This window comes from Arvicola amphibius, chromosome 5, assembly GCF_903992535.2.
Source record: "Arvicola amphibius chromosome 5, mArvAmp1.2, whole genome shotgun sequence".
Taxonomy (NCBI): Eukaryota; Metazoa; Chordata; class Mammalia; order Rodentia; family Cricetidae; genus Arvicola; species Arvicola amphibius.
Window position 1 is genome coordinate 62,675,504 of NC_052051.1, and position 23,652 is coordinate 62,699,155.

Sequence of the window (23,652 nt, forward strand, 5' to 3'; positions counted from 1 at the left end):
CAAAGGATCGAATGTCATTTGTCATTGATATTATATCAAGTTTTTAAAAGAAAAGGTATTTTTAAAAATGAAAGAAAATTATGGTTTGATTACTAAAATCCCAAATTCTTATTAATTTTTTAATTGTGCCATGAATCCTATTCACAGTCCTAAAAAAGACCCAGATTTCCTAATCCACATCAATACCTCCAATTTTGAATCCACTTTGTGTTTTTTATCTATTGTTTCTTTGTATTTCCCTGTCTCTGTCGGTGCAGAACACTCTAATTGGCTTGTTGACATAACAAAGATGTGAACTGTTTTGTCTCATAGGCTCATTTATCCACCGTCTTTAACTCCAAAGAATTTTAAGCATCTTGGTACATCAAGTATAGCTCAAGATGCTATACTGACCTTGCCTAATAAATATTTGCTGTCCTGAAGAGTTGATGTTAGAATCCTGTCTATTCCATGAAATCAAGTGCTTGATATAATTCAAAGTGAATTTATAAACTAGAAAATGTCTCCATGTGGGGCAATTAACAAGCTTCTCTTTCATGTTCTTATGCCTGCTATCATCGAAATCAGAAGTTGGCACATTATGGCCTGTGGGATAAACAAACCAGCCACCTGTTTCTGTAAATATATTTTCATTGCAATAAAGCTGGGCTCGTTTGTTTGCATTTTATCGGTGGCTACTTTTATTCCGTATTGGCACAGTTGGGTAGTTGTATATACACAAAGCCTTGCTGTCAGTCCCTTTGCAGAAAATGTTGGCCAACTTCTGGTCTAAATGAATAATTTCTGTCCACTTAACCAGCTCAGACATGGGGTAGAGCTCCTGCAGTTAATGCCAGTCTTTTCCTTATGTTACATCACAGAACCCTGCTGGCCCTGGGGTGCCACATTGCTCACGTTAACCCAGCTGCTGAAGAGGATCTCAAGAGAGTCAAATTGCCCAAAAAGTAGGTGAATTTTCTAATGGCTAAAGCTGAGTGTAAAAGATGAGAGGGTGGTGGCCTGTATACAAAGGCAGGGACAGATCATATACCTGGTAGCATCTTAGAATATTAGCGTCTTAGAATATTCCCCCAGTTACTTAGATGGCACTGAGACCCTCAGAAGAAGCCTACTGAAAGGAAATATTTCAAGATCCCCTCTCTTTTTGTTCCTTCTGCCCATACCTAATAATACTATGCTAAATTTTGATCTAGGAGGTCTACCCACCTCAAATTAGCGCACTCTCTTTAGTCAATAGGAAGGGCAGTTGGCAAGAGCTTGGAAATGGTTCGTAGTCACTGCAGATATTCACTCCACGCCTCTGGCACTGGGCGAACATCTAAGTCCGTCATGGAAGTGGGAATCTGTACCAAGATTCCATTCGCCTCTCTGTATCTGCGTGTCCTACTATCTTCCCCACCTCTATACTCAGACGAAGTCACACATTCAGGTAATTGCTCACTGGCACATCTGCTGGCTCATCCACTGTTTCATTTACTTGCTCCTCAGTGCCAGCCCTGGGTACACACACAGTAAAACACAAGTGTCGTGAAAGAACCCAAAACGGTGCCAGCCTTAATCAAATGCTCGCCATCCCCATCCTTCTTCAGCTCCCACACTGATGAGTCACTCTTCCACATAGCACCTGGCATCAAGGAAACCGCATCTAAGAGATGGAGAAGCACACTCTTAGCTGAGGTTGCTAGAACCGGGATAGATTGATGTGTGTTGAATCTGCCAGAAGGAGTTGTCCTGAGATGGTAGAGACAGGGCCATTTCCTATGACTATAACAGATTCTGTATCTCGTGCTATCCAGCGTGTTCTATACAGAATGGGCTTCAGACTATCATGTTCCAGTTCCTGCCCTAGCCTATGCAGTCCATAGTCCTAAAGCCCTTCAGCATCTCTGGACTGATATTCCCACATGGATGTAATTAACTGCTCTAAGGATAGTTACCCTATTCATAGTGTACCCAACCTCCCCCCCCCCCTTACATGATACACCTACCTGAGTTGTAGTAAGCTCTTTCACGGTTGCATGCTATGCCTCAAATTATAGGCACTTGAGGCCATGACTCCTGAACTGGAGAGCCAACTGCAAAAGTCACTTCAAGCTCATAAATTTTTAGCTGTCCTGGCTTTTTATTTTAATTCCAAGAACAAAAGTTGAGCTTTGTAAGAATGAGTAGCCATTCTGTGCTGTTTTTTAAGAAAGCCTTTAGCTCAAGGCTTTACCCTTGCCAATCAGGTTTAACATTGTGTTCTGAAGTAGAGTGGAAGGGTTTCTGATAATGTTGCAATAGGCTGAATGCGTCTATCGTTTGCAGAACCCATAAATAGTTTTCTTAGATATAAAAATGAATTTGTATTGACTATATTTTATTGTGTTATACTTTGAAGTCTATGAGAATATATTAGTTATAAAGTGGTACAATAGCGACTTCATCTGTGAACATAAAATAGAGTTTGCTTTACCTACCAACCAAAGAGGGGAGATTTTGTCTGTGCCCTCATTTGTTCAGTGTTGTATGTACATTTGATCTTAATAAAATAAAACAAAACTGGTTAATACAGAGCTTTATTGCTGTTTACAGTACTGAGAGTAAGAACTAGGAGTGTTCAGTCATTGATGGGTGCAATGCATTAATTTTTTAAAAAGGCATTAAACTTGAAGTGAGTTATGTTGGAGGGAGCATGGGGGCAATTGGAAGAGGTAATAGGGTATTATTAGAGATACGTTTTATATATATGAAATTTTCAAAGGATAAATTTGTAAAAAGCTAGAAAAAGAGAATCTTGTGTAGTCATTCAAAATGTTTATACTTTTGCATTTACTTGTAGCTATATGATGTCCAATGGGTATAAGCCAGCGCCTTTGGATTTATCTGATGTTAAGCTGTTACCACCTCAAGAAATTTTAGTGGATAAGCTTGCAGAGAATGCACACAATGTTTGGGCAAAGGACAGAATAAAACAAGGATGGACCTATGGCATTCAACAGGTGAGGAGTGCTGGGTCAAGCGTGCTAGAGAAGTAGATGTGGTCATCCATCAAAACGTCATTCTGCTGTGAAGCATGTGAGATTGGAATATGGGCACTGCTCTTGCCCTCTATCCCTCACACTGTGCTTTGTTTATTATTTATGGAACCATGGACCAGTGAAATTTGTAATTGTCATGTTGACATTGACTACAGGCATCATTTCAATATTGCAGAAGTGGATAAAGTTTATCTTTCCTGTAGTTAGAGATTCGCCGATAAAGTGCACACACAGGGCGATATATTTTATCCCATTCTCTGTCTTACTGTTTTTTACCATAGAGTCAAGATTTCATGATACCCTCCAAAGCCATGGTTAGGAACAAATCAATACCCTGGGCCAGTAGTATTTCTGGGATAAGATATGAGAACGAATCAACATCATGGGTCAGCAGTAGTTCTGAGATGGCCCCAAAATAGCTACCACTGAGATAAAGTCAAGGGGAAAATAGCCCAGAAAAGGAGTGAACCAATCTGCCCACAAGCGCCCGACCCCCACCCCCCCCGCCCCGCACGTGTGCGCATACACACACACACACACACACACACACACACACACACTTTGGGCCATTGAACTAAGGATCCTTGGGCAAAACTGGAACTCCTGGCTTGATTAGGAAGTAACGTAACTACAAGGTTAGGTGTGTGTGGCTTCATAACAAGGAATCCAGCAGAGTTTAGCATCAGGATTCATTGCAAGCCATTTGACCCAGTTCTTTCCCTAAACTATTTCCCTCATCTTGCTAGTCACTAAGGGTTAGTATTCATATGAGTTAGCTCATACCTCAGCCTCTATGTTGAGTTTTTTTTTTTATTACTATGACAAAATACCCAACAGAAGCAACTTAAAAAGAGAGGCAGAGGAGTTGGCTTATGGCCTCGGTTTACAGTCTACCATGGTAGGAGAAGTACGTGGCCACAGTAGCTTGGTTGGGACAGCAGGAGCTTATAGAACATGTTTGTATCTTCTGGATCAGGCTACAAAAGAAGATGAGGCCATAATGTTTAAATGCTTGCCTACCAGTGTCTCTCTTGGACCATCCCAGCCTCATCTCTTAACAAGGCTCCCAAAACAACACCACAAGCTGGAGACCAGATGTTCAAATGCACGAGGCTGTGGGGGATATTTAAGTTTTAGTTTCAAACTAGGAAATCTTCCAAACTTACTTCCGGGAAATCTGGAAGGCAAGAGGAATTCAGCTATTAAAACATGGAGGCCTGGGGATGAGGAGGTTTGGGCAGGGTACCATGAATCTTAGTTTGATCCGCTTTTCCTGCAATTGTCATTTCTTTACTCCCATAGTCTCGCCTAAGGAACTGGGGACCACTGTACTGCATGATGGACCTTTTGTGATAGGATGGATACACTTTGCCTCTGCCACCCTTCCAGTGTCTGTCTGATGACTTAAGATGCTGATGTGATAGAGAGGGTTGACAGTTAAATGGGGCATGAATTTCCGTAAGGGAATAGCTACACCTTTCCCATCGGCCTTACCTTGGGAACGGAGGTTGCTAACCAGTTTCATGACACTTCATTTTATTTGCCGGCTGGCATTATTAAAGTGTTGTTTTTAATGCTAGCTTCGAGCATTAGTAAGATTTCTCCTTTTATACTCATTTAATCCTGAAGATAAGTGGCAAGTACGCACACTGCTAAATATCAAACCACATGGGGAAATCTAATAGACTAGTGTGAGCCAGCCAAGAAAGTCAGGAGTATGTGAGTAGGATGGGCTGCTTCTGAAACTGAAATATGTTTCCTTGGCACCTTCCCTTTGGCTTCACATAGGATTTGAAGAACAAAAGAAATCCCCGTCTGGTGCCATATGTATTACTGGATGAGCGTACCAAGAAATCAAATAGGGACAGCCTGCGGGAAGCTGTACGGACATTTGTTGGTTATGGATATAACATTGAGCCTTCGGACCAAGAACTAGGTAACAAGCTGTAATCACTCATTCTTGCAATAGTTTACTAAGTAAGTCCTCGTATAGGGAAATGTTATCTTTAAATAGGGCTAATTTATACTATTGTAAATGGTGCAGTTCTTAAAATGTAATATTTTATTCTTGAAGAATTTCATACATGCACACAATGCGTTTTCATTCTATTTCACCGTTGCTCCTCCTCCTAACTCTATATCTACTCTCAACCTCCCTCCTGACTTTATGTCCTCTTTTGTTTTCCTAGCAAACCAAGTTCACTTTGCGCTGCCTAGTGGTATATTTTAGGGGTGGGACTTTGATTTCTGTGAAGCATTATCCCATTGATAGATTTTATTAAGTGAAAATGTATTCCGATCCTGATTTCCCCCTCCCTTATCTCCTCCCAGATCCTCCCCAGCTCCTGACATCCAACTCCACAACTTCACCTTCTTTCTCTCTCCCTTTAGGGAAATAAAAGCAGGCAAAAATAAAAACAGAATTAAAAAATAAAACAATGAAAAAAATACAAGAAACACACCCAAAAAAAACCATAAAACATAAAATTGGAAACCACAATACACAAGCAAAAGACCAGTAAGATTTTTTTTTAAATGTCCAAGCAAAACAACATGAAGCAAATAATATCTTGGAAATGTCATTGAGATTTTTTTGTGTCAGCCACCTACTGCTGGGTATGCAGCCTTCCCTTCAGCGTGGTTTATACCCAATGAGACTCCATTGGAAAAGACCTAAGTTTTCCTTTGCTAGTGATTGCCAATTGGAGATAGCCTCTTGGTTAGGGATGGGAGCTCCTGTCAAATTCCCCCTCTTAGTGCTGGGACCCCATCTGGATTGAACCTGTGCATGCCTCATGAGAGATACCTTTACAATGTGCATTTCTGTGACCCAGCCCTGGGGCAACGTTTTCTCTAAGGTAGCTAAGCTTTTCAAGATACCCAGTTACAGAACAAATCACATTTATTTTCTCTCATCCTCCAAAACTTGAATGCCAGATTATTTAGAGGTCAGGAAATGACTGTTTCCAGTTAAATTCTATTACTATCAAAATCACCAGCTTACCCTGGAAGTACCAAAGGCCACAGTGGTTCGTGAGAAGGAATCGGTCCTAGATTCAGAGCTTTTATCCTGCTTGCTATGATGCCGAAGAAGTGACTGAACCTCTCTGACCCTCGGTTTTTCCATTCTGACCTTATAAGGTTATTGTGAAGAAATCAGCATACAGTCAATATTCAGTAAATGGTGGTCTGTGTTGTTGTAATGTGCTAATAATGATGAGTGTCGTGGTGTAAACAAAATGCCTTATTGCACAGTGGGAGATCTATGACCATCTTCGTCGTTGGTTTCAAGTTCTTTGAGGAATGCGTAATTATTAAAAGTCTGTGACCTCTCTTTTCCTCCTCCCTATTTTCTGCTTCTCACAGTAGCTGACCCCACCGTTGAGAAGGTCAGCATAGACAAGATTCGATTTTTCCGGGTAGAGCGGTCATATGCAGTAAAGTCTGGAAAATGGTACTTTGAATTCGAAGTGGTAACCGGAGGAGATATGCGTGTTGGCTGGGCCAGGCCAGGCTGTCGTCCTGACATTGAGCTGGGGGCTGATGACCAAGCCTTTGTGTTTGAAGGCAGCAGGGTGAGTCATCTCAGCAGCTACTCTCCATCACTACAAATTTACTTTTCCAGAGTTTTCCTTGGAGGTTGGAATTACTGGGAGTCTGGGTCTTAGGCTTCAGAGAAAATAGCTACCACCATTGGATAATAGACATTGAATAAATATTTCATGGTGATTGATTCTTTGTTTTTGATTCCGGAAAAGGGGAAGACGATATCCCATATCCTTTTAGTAATCATTTCCACTTCTACCCTTCCCCCCAAGATGGCTGGCTATACTCCAGAGGTAACCCACTTAACTCTATAAAGCTGATATATTGAGACACTTTCATGTGTTCTAGAAAGAAATGTGTTTAATGTCAAGGCTGACTATGTGTTTAATGTCAGTACACTCAGGTCACATTGTCTCATGACGCTGTGTGTTTCATTTTCATCTGGCTGTAAGATAGACCCCTGCTCCTTACCTCTTTATAGAAATCATCTGCCACTAGAAATTAGGAGATCCTGCTGCTGTGGCCATTTCTCCAGATTTTGGGATTTGGGGGCTTTTTTCTCTTCTTCTCTAAGACTATGATCTTGTTTCACAGGGCCAGCGTTGGCATCAAGGTAGTGGGTATTTTGGACGAACTTGGCAGCCAGGAGATGTGGTTGGGTGTATGATTAACCTGGATGATGCTTCTATGATCTTTACACTGAATGGGGAGCTACTGATCACCAACAAAGGCTCTGAACTTGCCTTCGCTGACTATGAGATTGAGAATGGTAAATCTACTACCCTACCCTCCCTTACCCTGTGGGGTTGAAGGAAAACCCAGGCAAGCTGCTGGAGCTCCCCAGCACTCTAGTGAGAGTACACTATCCTTTGCATATTCAAAATTCTGAGAGAGACGGCCATCCCTTATCCTGAAATTTCCGGAGAATCAGACAAATAATGGTGATAGTCAGCATGTGCTGGTAAATATAAATTTTGTAGTCAGGCTAATTCCATGCCCTGGGCCTTGACATTTTAAGATTCCCCAGGTTTGCTTTTAGTACAATAGAAATGCTAAATGTATATGGTGGAATGTCCTTGGCAGGAGAGAAAAAAAATCAGTGGATTAAAGAATTATCCTTTTATTCTGATTTGAGTTGTCATTCTGCATGTTTGTGTAATTGAACTTGATGCTTTGATGAGAGCCATTGGAATCAAAAGCTAGATTTAGCTGTTCCCTTGAATGAAATATAATTTACTTTGAAATTCAAACACACCGTGAAACCAAAGCAGAGTTGCGCTTATGATTGGCCATAGATGGAGGACAATAAGTGCAATGTTTCCAGTGTCGCAAAGGAGCAGTTATAGCTTATTATTTTCCTGTCTGCATGAACAAGATGTACACAGATTGTTGGCATATGAAGAAAGAGCGCTGGACTACAAACTGGCAGACTTGCTTCTTTTAAATTGTACAACTTTTAGGGAGACTGCTTGACCGCTCTGAGCTTTACATTCTTTGTCAGAAAAGTAAGGGGACAGATGGAAGAACTTCCATTATTCTTCCAGATATGAAATTCTGACAGTGGCATAGCACAGTAATGTGCACATCCCTGTGCTGTGCGCTGTGCTCCACGCAGCTTCATCCGTTCTGATCGGAAGGCTGCTGCTCTGAGGCTGGAGACAAGAGCCCTCATCATACGCACCTTCCTCCTTGTGACATCTTAGCCCCTTCGCATCTCGTTTCCCCCTCTGTAAATGACTAGGACTCCTTGTAGCACAGAATTTCTGAGAGGTTATGAAAATAGAGTTGGTCTTCAAAACACTAGGGATATGTAACTGCATGAGAATAAAAACAGACTTACCTTATTTTGATTTCTTTAGAGACAGGGTTTCTCTGTAGCTTTGGGGCCTTGGAAGATATACTTTTTACAGGCACCTGTTGTCTTCCATGTGCATGTCCAACTGAACCATTCAACAGGATTCCAGGAGCCTAATATTTGGGGAAATAGAAAGGTTGCTGCTGAGCCTGTTTTCCTAGCACAAAAAAATCGCTAAATCCAGGTAGAGGTCATAGTTTAATGCCTTTTAACAGATTTAAAATCCATTTTGAAGGTCCGGATGGGAGAGCTAAGTGGGAAGATATGGGATTGGCATCAGAATAAATGGCGACTGTGCAGCCTTGGATACAAATGAGAGGGAACACAGCAGATGATACCAGTGCAGTGTAGGGGAGTCATTCCAGGGTCCCACTGTGTGCAGTGTTGTTTTGCTGAGTTCAGGAAGATAACGAGGCAATCCAGGTGTTTCCCCAAAGAAAAGTAGGAAAAGTTCGTAGACCAACACTTTTTTTTTCCTGGCTTTACTGCTATGTGACCTAGAAGGGGATTATGTTCCTACCTGCCTTTGGTTCATTTATAAGAAAGATGAAAATATTCTCTGACTTGTAGTGTTGAGAGCTGTGTGAAGTTTATATAGCTTTGTATTAAGTATAAAGCCTTGATGTTTAAGGTACATCCCACCTTGTTAAAAATTCAAGAGTCTCAGCCCCACAGCAGACTCAAAGCCCTCATCCTGCCCAGAGACTCTGGTGGTCTGCATATATATACCTTACATTCTGAGAAACGGTAGTCTAACACAGGCGCAAAGGCAAGTGGTGGCAGTGCAGAAGAGCTCCCTTCTAATTGTGGACTAAGTAAGATGGAAATAGGGAAGGTGACTAATAATGCAGAACATGAGTTATAAACAGCAAGTGACTAATGCAGAGCGAGAAAACCTCACTCGAGTGGCATCTGAATTGAATGCTCAATAAAGAATCCCGGGATGAAATAAGTCAAAGGAGAAATGTAACCCCATCAAGATGAAAGGTGGCTGGGGTTGTGGCAGCAGGGAGCTTCAGGAAGGGTTGGAACCGTAAGAAGGTAGGGTTTTATATATGGGATGGATAAATGATAGAGCTGGCAAGGCTGATGAGGTGTAGGTCACAGCCTTACGTGTCGAGACTCAGCCTTCTCATGCAAGAAATCCGTGTCTAATCGGAGCCGAACACCCACCCCTGTACTTCACCTTGTAGAATGTGCACACTAGAGCATTTGAGCAGAGAGGTGCTGTGAAAGAGAGTTCTGTTTGAGAGTAGCTCGTCTTTCAAAGAGTATCTGTGCTGTGATGAATGAGATGCCTTTATTCTGCAGGGACACGATCTGACCTTCAGAATAACAAATTCTATTATTAGCAAGCTGTCTGATAATAGGCTTCTACTGTAATATGTTTGTGCATTATACTGTAGTATTGTATCTGCTTTAATAATACAGAGACAAGATAATTGGAAGGCCCTTTCAGCCCTGCGATAGCGCAGGAGTTGGTGGAGGGATGGTTGAAAGGAAGCTGATGTGTCATGCTTTAATAACAGCAGCCAGAGGCCACTGATAATCATACCTCATCTCCTTGTTCAGTGCAAAACGTGGAACGGGGCGGCAAATCTTGCCTGGACTTTCAAGAGAACCATCTGTTGAAACAAAACATATAATGATTTGTAATCACCTTAAGGCACAATGCCCTGTGTACTGGTACTCTTCGGGTCACCAGTGTGTCATCCTAGGTCCAAGATCCTCAGTCAGAATGTTTGGTCTTCTGGAGAAAGAATAAGAACAATCATTGCAGGGCATAGCTTATCCTTTGTCTCAGGAGAGTGACTCATTCATCATTGTCTCTGTCCTCTCCTGCATTGCAAATGGCAAGATTTTATCTGTTTCATTGTTTCCTGGTCCCTGGCCTAGACCGTCATAGCTCTTAATATTGTCACAGCCTCAGCGATCTGGAAGCTCAGAAGCTTCCAAAGTAGAACTTACAGTTAGTTTTCACATTTCCTTCACTTAAATGAAAGAGGGAAAAATCTGAAGATCCTGCCAGACCTTGGGATGAGACATCTGGACTAGGCTTTGGGGTGTGCAGTCCTCTGAGGAACATCCTGCCTCTTGCTGCAGCTTTGGAGTTTACAGGGGAAGCCTTCCGTGATGTTCCTGCCCATTGGCCTGTCTAAGTCTAAAAAGATCCCAGGACTCTGCTAACAGCTACGAAGTAGAAAATAAAGCTTACTTGATGGAAGTGTCCCTGCTATCTGTGCCCTTTTGTGCCAAAGGGTCCTGTTAATATTATTCTCTCTCTCTCTCTCTCTCTCTCTCTCTCTCTCTCTCTCTCTCTCTCTCTCTCTCTCTCTCTCTCTCTCCCTCTCTCTCTCTCTCTCTCGGCTGTGTTCAGAAACTGGATGTCACCTCTTGTTTCCTGAGCATGCTATGCATGCTCCTGCCTTCCCAGTTCATCTCTGAATTCCATCTTGAGGCTTAGCAGTAAATAAAAAGAAGAAAAGCACATGCTATGGTTGACATTCAGAGAAATATCCCCCAAGAATGGCTCCAGGTCATCTAACTACCTCTCTGCAAGATCTTTTTCTGCAGCACTGTTAGTGATATTCCTTTTATCTGGCTGCAGATTGAAACAAATGGCAATCTATCATCATTTGGATTTTCCAGATAATTGGTTTTTTTCTAACTACCTGAGATTTAAAAAACAAAAACAAAGCACTCCTCTTAATCACAGCACTAGTATGAGATACATGACACCAAGTTTACCAGAACCTGGGATCTTCTGAAAATTTTAAGTTTATGCTTTCTTCTCTTTCCTTTTCTGAGATGGCCGTTCTGTATACATGGTTTGATTTAATTCCATTTGCTTGCAATTCTGAACCTCTTCAAAGTTGTCTACATATTTGCATCTGTTTGTTGAGTGTAAGGAAGTAGCAGAGAGAGATGGCATCTTTGCTCTTTTTACCTTTCTTCCTATAGCTCCAGTCTCATTTGGATGACAGGTTATTTGGTCTGTGTGTGTGGTGACAGTCCTAGTTTATGACAATAAAAAACTGTGCTAATGGTAAAGTCACGTGGCCTTGCCAAGTGGGTTCTGTTTTTCGTATAAACTCCAGAAAGTCATGTGGATCCCTGGGTACAGGCAGGCATGTTCCTCTAAGGGGCCTGAAGGGCTTGTTGACTTGTGTGTCTTCAATAACCTAATCTAGAGGCAAAACAGTGAGCTATATGATTCAGCATCATTTGCAGAGGGAAGGAATATCTAGCCACAAAGCAAATTAGTTTAGAATAGAATTGGAAAACAGCTACCCTGGCTTCCACCTTTGATGTTTGCTCTGGAGACCACATTGTCCACATACTGATGCTACAGTTTGCCTAGAAAAAATGAGCAAGTTACTTAATTCCCTTATCCCTGGTTTCCTCATCCATAAAATGGACATAAAGAGATAAATCTGTAGAGCAGTAAGCCCAGCCTTCAGAAAGTGATTGACAATTATTGCTGTGGTAGTTTATTGCATGATTGATGCCCCTCTCCTTTATCTATCATGCAGAATTATAAAGTTACATGAAATACTCATGCATTGGGTTGAAAAGTCCCAAGATGGTGAGATGGCCAGCTAAAGCCCATTGGATGGATGGAGCGAGTTGAGTAAATCAAATCTCTTTCTCCAAAAGAAAGTGCCTCGCGTAAATTCATCTTTCCTCTGTGACTTCCTCAGTGTCCTTTGTCTGATTCAAGCCTTAGAGCTCCCATCTCTTCTATTGCGTTGCTGAGCATCTGCAGCTCTTCCCACTTAGCCCCCCAGGGTTCCCCACACTTACCTCCCATTGCTCTAGCATCTGTGGCTTCTGTTGTCTTTGTATTTCTCCAACTGGGTTCAACTTTCCCCAGAAGAGAGGGCTCCAGCCCACAGGGACAGTTACTCCACTCTATAACATAAAGTCCTCTACCCTGGGACGTACCTCCATTTCAATCCAGGGCATTCATCCCTGTACCATCTATTTCCTTCCATCAACTGACTGGCAGCTGGAGTATGACTCAGAGGGTATGAGATCATTTCGTACGTAGTCCTTTCATGACCTTGGTCAAGTCTGTTGGTGCCTCAGTTCTTCAGTTCCCTCCTAGTTGAGTGCTGTCTCTTTACAATGATGAAGAACCCAAGTTCCTGCAGCAGGCAGGGCAGAGGGCCAGGAGGCTCAATGCAAATAATATTTCTCCTACCTTTGGTTGTTGGTGGGTCTGTCTCCAAGTTGAAGTCACCTTTCTGCTGCTTCCCACTCAGAATTTTACACCTGCTTAGTGTCTATCCCACCATTCTACTAAAGAAGAAAGGAGAAGAAAGTTTCTGAATGTTTCCTGGTCTCTGCTCGCATCAAGCTTGGAGTGCTTAATATCTGTGCTCTAAGATAAAAGCACCATTTCTGGCTTGAGTTATGCTCTTTATCAGACGGACTGAAACACTGGAGGAAGGTGGTTTACATCAGAAACATTCACTCTTTTAAATTCTTTTCCTTGCCCTCCTATAAATGAGCTCTTGAGACTGGAGTACTTCCTCCTCATCCCTAAAGTCTCATTATAACATCTATCAGAGCCCCCTGTGCCACTGCAGAACTGGGAAGATCTGGTAATCTTTGGTCCACTCTGTAATCAGATTTCCAGTAACTTATTTATAAGAAGCAAGCCTAACATTGCTAGGGCAGCTTCTGATTGGCTACTGCCTCTCTGGAGTGACAGGGCCAGAGGTCCAGCCCCACTGTTTGCTGGCCCATCAGAGGACTCTGTCATTCTGCCAAGAAGACATTAATATGCTCTAGTTTTAACAATGGTAGTACACATATGTATCCTAAATAAGTTCATATTCCTAATACCACCCAACTAGTATACAGATGACTCAGTTTTCACTTATGTCACTAGATTTACTTAAGAACATCATGGCATATGGTCCCATAGCTTATCTGGCTAAAGTGTCTATATAGAATAAGAACACCGTGGCTTAGGTGCCAATGTATAAGAACTTACTCTACAAAGAGTGCAGTGTGGCCTTGGTACATATGAACAATGTAAAAAGTTCTTATTGTTTGACATAATGCTCTCAAAATTGCTCTTATGTTTCCCAGAAACAAAAAGATGAAAATATATTTTCAAAACATATGATTTCATACACTAAAAAATATTAATAGTAAAATCATTTCTCCTAAAAGTGGCACCGGTTTTCTTTGTGGGGACCCCAGTGCCTGCATGAGGCATCAGCCCCAGAGATGTTCCTTCCCTTCCTGGCCCTCTCTGCAGCTTCAGCTGCCTTCCAGCCGCCCGCCTCCCACATCCTCCCCGATCCAAGATAATTAGTGCTTTCCCTGCTTTCCTGATTTGTTGGTCTACAATTATGATTTATAAATAACCCACAAACAAGAAATCCAGACAACTTTAACTTCTGCTTTGGTCTGTTCAGAATTTCTAAATGTGATCAGGTCATAGACGTGAGCTCGGAGAGATGACAGTGGTGGCAGGAAGGAAGGATGACATTTTTTTCTGGCACATGCTTGGCTCTCATAGTCCAGTAGGTGAGGATGACAGCAGACAGGCAAGGTGGAAACCTATAAACTAGCAGCAATATAGTATTGCTGTTCAACACTCTCAAAACATAAAGGACCATTGAGTGACCTCTCATTTCACTGAGGAGCAGTGGGAGGCCCAGCGCAGCTGCCGTCACTTCTTTTTTATTGTTTGATTCTGTTCTTTGACAATTTCATGTATTTGGATTACACGCCCCCCACAACCCTTTTTTCTCTCCCTCCCATCTTGTCAATGACCTCACATCCCTCGGAGTTCTTTGCCCAGGTTCTGGACTTTTGGTTTGATTTTTGTGGCCCATTTCATTTAACTAGGGCCATCTGTGTGACCATTAGATTGGAACTACCATTGGAAGTCATGGGATTGCCAATAAGGACACAACTAAGGCTGTAACTACCACTGCTACTGAATCTATCAAGAGCAAATAGTTATTAGTGAAGGGTAAAGCCCCTTAAGTCCCACCTCCATCCGTGCCTGACTGTTGATAGGCTTATTCTTATGCAGACTTCGTGTAGACATCCACACTACCAATGAGTTTATAATTACAGTGCTTTGTTGAAGTGAGGTCACTTGTTCGTTCCCGACTGCTCGGCCTTGAAATAATCACATAGAAACTGTATTAATTAAATCACTGCTTGACCCATTAGCTCTATCTTCTTATTGGCTAACTCTTACATATTAATTTAACCCATTTCTATTAATCTGTGTATCGCCACATGGCTGTGACTTACCAGCTAAAGTTCCCAGCGTCTGTCTCTGGAGGCTCCATGACTTCTCTCAGACTCCACCGTTCCTTCTCCCAGCATTCAGCCTAGCTTTCCCTGCCTACCTAAGTTCTGCCCTGCTATAGGTCCAAAGCAGTTTCTTTATTCATTAATGGTAATAACAGCACAGAGAGGGGACTCCCACATTCGTGTTTTTCCTAAAGGATGGCATGTCACAGCCCTACTTGTTGACTTCTGGCTCTTAGATTCTTTCCACTGCTACTTCTAGAATGGTTTTGGAGGGAATGGTATAAATGATGAATGTCTTCTTTCATGCTGAGCACTCTTCTCCCCATACACTCCACACTTTGAGCATTCGCCAACATTTGGTGGACAGAGAGACTTCTCTGTTGAAGTGTGAGTAAAACTTTTCTCCATGGGAATAAACACAAATATTTAGAAGGGACAGCTTGACACTATATCAATGTAGCTGAATAACAGCATCTAATTACCATACTTGGACCTAAATGCTGCTCTTCCATGGGCCATGTATTTTTAACCAGGTTTACATTCCCATGGATTCCCTCCAATGGGGTAGGCCTCAAATTCAATCGTAAAACAGTTGTTTAGCCCCATAAGAGTAGAATCAATACTGTCATTTTTAACTAATTGCAGTATGTGTACCAAAGATCTAAAATTATTATTTAAAGAAATTGACATATTTGTTCTCTCACATAGTTGATCATTTTCTTGTTTTTTGTTGTTTTGCTTTATGTCTATTTTGTTTTCAGTTGTGTTTTTATTTTCTAAGACAGGATCTTACTGTATAGTCTGACCTAGCCTCAAATTCCCTGTGTAAATAGACTGGTCTAGATCATTGGATCCTCCCACCTTGGCTCCCAATGACTGGGATTACCGGTGTGCCCTGCCAGACACCATATCTTTGCTGTTGTTACACAATTTGTTTCTACTTATTTTACACGTATGGATATTTTGCCTGCATGAATTTTGTGAACCACTCGCATAACCTGTGTGGGCAGAGGCTGGAAGAGAGCTTTGAATAACCTGGCACTGGGATGGTTGTAAACTGCCACGTAGGTGCTGGCAATCAAACCTGGGTCCTCTGGAAGAGCATCCAGTGCTCTGAACTGTTCAACCATCTCTATAGGCCCTAAGATCAGTTTTAAATAAGGCATAAATAATAGATTTCACTTGTTTTGTATTTTGTTTTACTCTTCCCTCTTGAGAATATTCTTAGCTACATGACTTTTTTTCTACAAATCAGTTTGAACAAAATTCACTTTTGTCTCCCATATACTAAGGGCAGTATTGTGTCCAGGCAGCTTCCTGTTATTGATTTTGTGTGCTAAAAAGACAGACAAAGGTTGTTTTCCATATTGACTCATGGAACTCCCAATCCAAGTAGGAAGTACAACTGCAGCTTCTCCACAGCTCCCCTCAATGGTACCTCTGCACTGAAGCCACAATCTCTATTCTACAGGGTTTGTGCCCATTTGCTCTCTGGGGCTGTCACAAATTGGCCGCATGAATCTTGGGACAGATGCCAGTACCTTCAAATTTTATACCATGTGTGGCCTCCAGGAGGGCTTTGAGCCTTTCGCGGTAAACATGAACCGAGACGTTGCAGTGTGGTTCAGCAAGCGCCTCCCAACATTCGTGAATGTGCCCAAGGATCATCCCCACATAGAGGTAATATTACACCATGGGTGGTCCCGGCAGGGCAAGTAGACCAAGGCACTAAGTTCTCACAAAGTCTCCTATCAAAGAAAATGGTTACCTAAGTCCCACCCTAACTGCCTACCGACCACTGCCTGGGGTCTTCATAGCTATAATTGCAGGCCCTTAACTTAAAATGTCTCACAAGAAAAAACAGCATTGTACACAATTTTGCAGACTGCTTCCCAGACTGAGACACCAGATTATTTGCCAATATTCCTACAATGGCATTATCATGGTACTTCAGTGTCTGGACACTTTCAACATTATTTTCCTCCCAAAGTTTAATATTTCTACTTGACGTTCATGTGATAAACATGTGTGTCCCTCCATGCTTATAACTTATCTTTGTGGCCTTTTTTACACTGGTGTTGTTACTAGCATTTTAAGCTTCAGTGTGAGACTTTATTATGGTACTTCTACCTTTAAGAAGAGCAAAGAACTACAGATTATAAGAAGCCAAGTTTGGGTTCTAGATCTGTTTTGATGAGATCCACCATAATTTTCCTTTGATGGACATAGGAAGAAGAATGCTTTCAAATGGACCAGCTCCATTGCAGTGTTACTTGGGTTCAAGCCAGTGGTTTGCTCCAACCTGACTCTAGCCCCCCCATCTCACTCTAGTAGGTCTGAACCTGGCAAGCAGCAGCTCTTAATGCTCCTCCCCTGTTGACGCTCGTGTTCTGGGGTAGATTGTATTTCTCCGGTTGTGGGATAACCATTATTTTAGAAGTGTAGTTTTAAATCCTGGATGTCTCACAGCCTCTGGCAAATTGATGGACTTTATACTTGGGAAAAAATAGGAGGTATGATAGAAGGCCCTTGTAATTTTAGTGCTGGGGAGGCAGAGACGGGAAGATCCCTGGAGCTTTCTATCCAGCCAGCCCAGCCTAGCTACTGAGTTCCAGGAAAAGGAAAGAATCTATCTCTTGAGACTAATTATTGACCTCTACACACAGGTGCATTTGTTCTTGTGCTTACACACACACGTGTGCCCACATGAATACACACACACATACACACATGAATAAACTATTAATATTGCTGGTCACCACTCTGCAGAACCTGTGTTCCAAAGCCATGAATTGTCTCAGGATTTAGAGAAGGCTCAAGGCACATCAATTCTAAGGCTAGGACTCAAGCACAGATAGAAACCTGAGAGGTGAAAGTACCCTCTGAGGAGCTTCTGTGGCTCTTCCTGAGTTTGGGACTTTCTGGTCCCTTTCTGTAAGATGCTCTCATGATGCCTACTGACAATGGAAATCTTTGGTCAACCATATACCCTCTAATTTAAAAGGTCAGCATTATGTGGCCATCATACTATATCATCCAGTATTTGTTCTCCATCCTTGGTCTTGCAGTGAAGCTATGAGTGTGTTTTACAATGCTATTTTCTCCAGCCGAGAGCAGAGCCCAAGTTTCTCAACAAAGCCCATATCATGAATAGCATAGTTTGAAGAATATCTTACTCTGTTTTAGGTGGGTGAGAGACAGAGGGATAGGGTCAAGGTCACAGCTTCCTATATGACAGATTAAGGACTCATGCTGATGTTCCCAGGTTATGAGGATTGATGGCACCATGGACAGCCCTCCGTGCCTCAAGGTGACCCACAAGACATTCGGCACACAGAACAGCAATGCCAACATGATCTACTGCCGCCTGAGCATGCCCGTCGAATGTCACTCCTCTTTCAGCCACAGCCCTTGTCTAGACAGTGAAGCCTTCCAGAAGAGGTGAGGGGGTGGGACAGTCCTGTAATTCTCAGAGGTACCAACTCTACCTGCTCTTAGGTTGACTTTCTGCTTGTTTTGTGCTTAAACCACAACATAAGAAGTGAGTTTATGGTGGCCTCTCTGCTTTCAGTCAGGTAAAGAAATAAGGATTTAGAGGGCTCGGGAGATAGGTCTGTCTGTAAAGTGTTTGCTGATAGCGTGAAGACCTGTGCTAGGTCTCCATAGCCATGTTTGTTTGTTTGCTTGCTTGCTTGTTTTAAAGAAAGATATAGTGGCATATACCTGTACTCTGGGTGCTAGAGGGGCAGAAACAGGAAGATCTCATGTGCTCACTGGCCAGGCAACCTCTCAAAAAACAAAGTAGATGGAGGCTAAGGAACAGCCCCTGAGGTTGATCTCTGGCCTTCATCCTCATGTACATACATGTGCATTCATGCATCCATGTGTCCCTGCATGCATGCACACATTTATACCTGTACACATGCACACACCAAGAAATGATTATATGTGTGTGCATATGAGTGAGTTCATGCAAGGCCATGTGTATGTGGAAGTGCCTTGCAAAGTTAAAAAGCCCGTGCAGCTAAACAGAATAACCCATATAGCTAAACATCTGGAGAAGATGTTTCTACTCTCCCTTGAATCTCTGAGCTTGGGCCTCTATGCATTCATAATTCTCACAGTTTGGGAGTAGAAAGACTGCTTATGTTTGAAATGAGAAATTTCAGAAGGCCAATTGCCACCTTTGCATAGCTATGGGCATTTCCCACCTTGCCTCGGTGTGCCTCTCGAGTAATGTGATTTCTTCCTTCCTCATAAGGCATGAATTCTTTGCTGTCTTTCTGTCCTTTGATGTCTATTTTTAATCATTGGTGTGTGCCTGCTGTCTAAGCTGTCTTGTCCAAATCTCTTGTAGCAGGTTCGCTCTCCACCAAGATTTTAAATAAGCACAGCTGCTTGAGGGAGCATGGCAACCCATTCTCTACCCATGTTATTACAGCACCCCATCCTCCTCCACATTAACTTACAACCTGCAGCAGGGGAACGCTGGAAGCCATAGTACTGTCTATGGCCGCAGCTTACAAATGAGCAACTCCCAAGACCAGTTGCAGTCACTTGTGTATAGAAAACAGCCAGTTTCCTAAGCCTGCCTTGATCGTTAAAGGTAGATCAATTGCCTGTCAGAACTGTGGGGTTCTATTCAGCCGGATGACTAAAATGTGGATTACCTTCCCCTAGGAAACAGATGCAAGAACTACTCTCTCAAACAACAACGGTAAGTAAATGTGCTCAATTATGGCTTTAATTATTTGATTTGCTCTTCCTGGTAATATGCCCCACACAGCAAAGATTTGTCTAGAGATCTTCTTTAATTGTCAATTACTCTGTCTCCTAATATACATTTGGATCCTTGCAGAACATTTCTATGGTGTTTGTCGAATAAGGGAAAGAAAGCAGAGCTCAACCCGGAGCTCCTAATTGGGCACCATGTGTCCTTCTTGCCCATATGTCCCCAGGGACCCATCATGGCCTTTCTGATTGAAAGAAACATGAGTTAGAAGAGTCCCAATTAAATCCTTTTGTTTGCTCTTTTGTGTCAACTTCTATGAGTCGGTTCCCTAGTGTCTCTGTTCAGTGCCAGGAGCAATCTTGAAAGCAATCAAAGAAGGGGCAGGAAGGCATCCCGGAGGAGAGAAGCTACTTCAGGTTCCTTTCCACAGCGACAGTAGTCAGGAAAAAGGCTTCCTGGTATCCTTCTTCCTCCATTCTCCCTCAGCCGCTGGTGTCCATGGGAGAAATACATGCCGCCCCTTCTGTAAAGTTCTCCTCGAGTTCATAAACTGAACACCACCAAGACCAAGATGCTTGCTACAGCAAATCATAACTCTGCTATATCTGAGCACTACAGTCCAGCAATTATGTACAGTCCCATTTAATTTCCATTTATTTGACTTAATCACAACCCCTTTGAGATATGTGATATTGTGCACAGAGAAGACAAAAGACCCAAGTTCACAGAATAATAATCAGTTGTGCCGAAGATTCAAGCCTAGCTTTCTCTAACTATGCTTCCTTTTTTTTCTTTTTCTTTCTTTTTGTTTTCTGGTCTCAGTCAAGAAAAGTTAAAGTTGGCACAGTACAATAAGTAAACCTGCTCATTGTCATAAAGAAAGGAATGAAGTAGTCACCTTTCCTGGTGCATAGCTATTAGTACAAGAAGGTGATAGCCTCAAAGATTGTACAATCCTCTTTGGGAACTTTTACCCTTACCATTGTCTATGGTTGGCATAAAGGCCACACAAAGAGGGTTGGCGTCTGGGATACAGTCATTTTCTTTTTCAGCTCTTTTCTCAAGACTTCGCATAAACAAAAGCCTTGTTCCAAGTCTAGAGTGTAGCGTTGTATACCTTCTTAACAGTGTATTGCCTTAGCCAGGCACGGTGACACAGGCTAAGAAAGGAGGGGTACAACTAGTTCAAGGCCAGCTTGACCTACAAAGTGAGATCCAACTCAGGAAAAGGAAAAGAAATATTCTGTGTGTACTTCTTCATAAAAATGAGCCAAGTGAGCTACTGTATGGTTTTGTCTCTCAGCTCTGCTCCCCAGACATACAGTACTCACGCATCCTGTTTTCCCCTCCACAGCAATGCTACTATGCTATCCGCATTTTTGCTGGGCAGGATCCATCGTGTGTCTGGGTTGGATGGGTGACTCCAGACTACCATTTGTACAGTGAAAAGTTTGACCTGAATAAAAACTGTACCGTGACTGTCACCCTGGGAGATGAAAGAGGCCGGGTCCATGAAAGGTAAGGAAGGGGGGCTCCCAGGAGGCTCCTTCCTCCCTGGAGTAGCCACGTACACCTCATCCCTCACCCCAGGTAGAGAAAGCATCCCAGCCTGTCTTAAAAGGTGAACAAGTACTTAACTGTTTTTAAATCATTAAGGAAACTGGGATCCTCATGACAGTGGAAAGGGAGTGTGTAGTGAGGAGGCTGCGAGCAGGCCTGCTTTTCATCCTGCCCTGCTCCCATGGCACCCGACTAGCTTTACCCAAAATAACAACACACAAACTATATTCTTTTAACCACTGCCTGGCCCATTAGTTCCAGCCTCTTATTAGCTAATTTTCACATCTCTTTCTTTAACCCATATCTAATAATCTATGTAACACTACGAGTAGTGTCTTACCCGGAAAGATTCAATATGTCTGACCTGGTGGCTGGCTTCTCTCCCTGAGGAGAGGCACGTCAGTCTGCCTCACTTAGGAGAGGTGTGGCAATTGTCTGAGCCATCTACCTCACTTCCTTCTTCCTGTTCTGTCTACTCCACCCACCTAAGGGCTGGCCAAGGCAGTTTCTTTATTAACAAATGAAATCAACAGATAGATAGAAGACACACCTACATCATTTCCCCTTTTTCTGTTTAAACAAAAAAGAAGGCTTTCACTTTAACATAGTAAAATTACATATAACAACAGTTATCAAGTAAGAATTACAGTTACAGTATTTATATCTACTTTATCTTTTATCATAACTAAGGAAAACTATAACTATCTATCTATTCTTCAATTCCATCAAAGACTCCAGAAGGATATAATATTACCTAGGTGAACAAGAAGTAAGCTACTTCCAAAACTCTAGAAATCACAGAGACATCTCGCTGCCTGGACAGTCACCCAAAGTTCCTCTGTACCGTTGGGGCATCCATCTTCGGCCTTCAGTCCCATAGTTTCGAGCAGACATTTCCTTGAAGCAGGAAATTTCAAAGGCAATTCAGTCAGTATCTGTTGTGTCCTGTAGAATGTCTCACAGACTCTTTCATGAATAAGGAACCCCAAAAGATCATCTCACCTTTAGGCAAGTTCAGTAGTACTCTCTCTAAGGGTTCTCTGTGTCCAGTTTATGCAATAGTCCAGGCAAGAGCAGTTTCTTGCCCAAATGGCTATCAAACTCCATAAGGATCCTCTTCGATGCCGATCATCTTCTTGAAGTAGATTGGTGCTGCCAGGAGCAGACATGTCTCATTGTCATGAAAAGCCCTAAGTTATTAAAACATCTAAAATGCGATATTCTGTAGTCTTTGAAAGATATGAAGAATGCCTATGTAACTTAAATATATCTCTATATATCTAGAAAATCTAACTAACATAACTACAAGTTTTACTATTATTGATGACTATCCATTAACAACCTCTATACATTACATTTTTAAAATGAACTACACAATCACAATACCTTAATCAGTATCAGAAATACATATACATATAAGAAAATTGACCTTAAATTTAAATCACTAAAGCAAACTCCATATCAATGCAAATTATTCATATCTATATTATATCCCCCTTTAAATGTAAAAGAACACTTATAAACAATATTTGGGAACATGGGTGCAGTTATTTCTCTCCAAACTGCTTCCTGCTGAACAGGGACGCTGTTAATCAGCTCTTTCATGGTGTAACCTGTGTGCCAGGTTCATCTCAGTCATCAGTTGGGTGAAGTAATTTTCTGAAGGTGTTCACAGCAACCTTTCAGGAGGGCGTGGTCTATCATACCATATTGGGATAGAAGCAATCCACAGGGTCTCATTTTCTGTAAAAACAAAAGAAGAATCTCTTTTCCAAAGTATCATATCCTTAGATCCAAATTCTGAAGTCAAGGTATTTTCAAAATATCTATCTTGGATTAGTTCAGCAGCATTTATAAACACATATCTTTTAGCAGCTGTTGCTACTTCCTCAGCATTCAAACAATTCAAAGAGAGCATAATAGCATACAGTATCAAGATTCTCTGTGTATTTTCCATCTTTACGTGGCTTTATTTTAACCTCTGTTTTTTTTATTTTTATTTTTACTTTTTGAGACAGGTTCTCTATATATCTTTGTCTTGGAATAACTCTTTAGACCAGGCTGTCCTTGAACTCACAGAGATCCATCTGCCTCCCCAGTGCTGGGATTAAAGGTGTGCTCTACAACACCTTGAACTCACAGAGATCTGTCTGTCTCTGCCTCCCAGGCATCCGGATTAAAGGTGTGTCCTGACACACCTTGAAGTCACAGAGGTCAATCTACCTCTGCCTCCCAAGTGTTGGGATTAAAGGTGTGTACTACCACACCCAACTACTTTCTTTCTTCCTTTTTTACCCTAAGAACTTTAACCTTTAGCATGCATATATTTTTAACACAGTGTAAATCATTTAGAGGTTTTCTTTGTTTTTAAATCTCTCTTTAGTGTATCTCTCTCTCTCTTTTCCTGACCACACGAGTCTTTAATTTACCAAGCAATATAAGTAGGATTAAAGCCATGGCTTTGACAGCTAGATCCAGCCCATTCCTCAGCTTTCTGCGATTCCACCCTTGTGGCTGAGGTATGGGCTGTAGCCTTGTTTATCACAACTCTGTGGCGGTTCAAGGTCCCTGCCAGCAAGCAAGCTGCAACAGTGTTAAACAACAATCAAAAGCTCCATAGTCAGGACTACCTGCTTGAAAGAGTCAGAGTT

At 42.1% G+C, this 23,652-nt stretch overlaps 1 protein-coding gene across 1 annotated transcript in view; it reads left to right on the forward strand.

Moving 5' to 3' along the window:
• The window catches only part of Ryr3 (ryanodine receptor 3), a 429,760-nt gene that overhangs the window by 211,886 nt on the left and 194,222 nt on the right, over positions 1–23,652 (forward strand). The window contains exons 27-35 of the mRNA XM_038331390.2: positions 861–944; positions 2,822–2,981; positions 4,809–4,956; positions 6,390–6,595; positions 7,161–7,335; positions 16,181–16,389; positions 17,975–18,150; positions 19,390–19,426; positions 20,796–20,959. Of these exons, the coding sequence (XP_038187318.2) occupies positions 861–944; positions 2,822–2,981; positions 4,809–4,956; positions 6,390–6,595; positions 7,161–7,335; positions 16,181–16,389; positions 17,975–18,150; positions 19,390–19,426; positions 20,796–20,959 (1,359 nt within the window). The remainder of the gene's footprint in view (positions 1–860; positions 945–2,821; positions 2,982–4,808; positions 4,957–6,389; positions 6,596–7,160; positions 7,336–16,180; positions 16,390–17,974; positions 18,151–19,389; positions 19,427–20,795; positions 20,960–23,652) is intronic.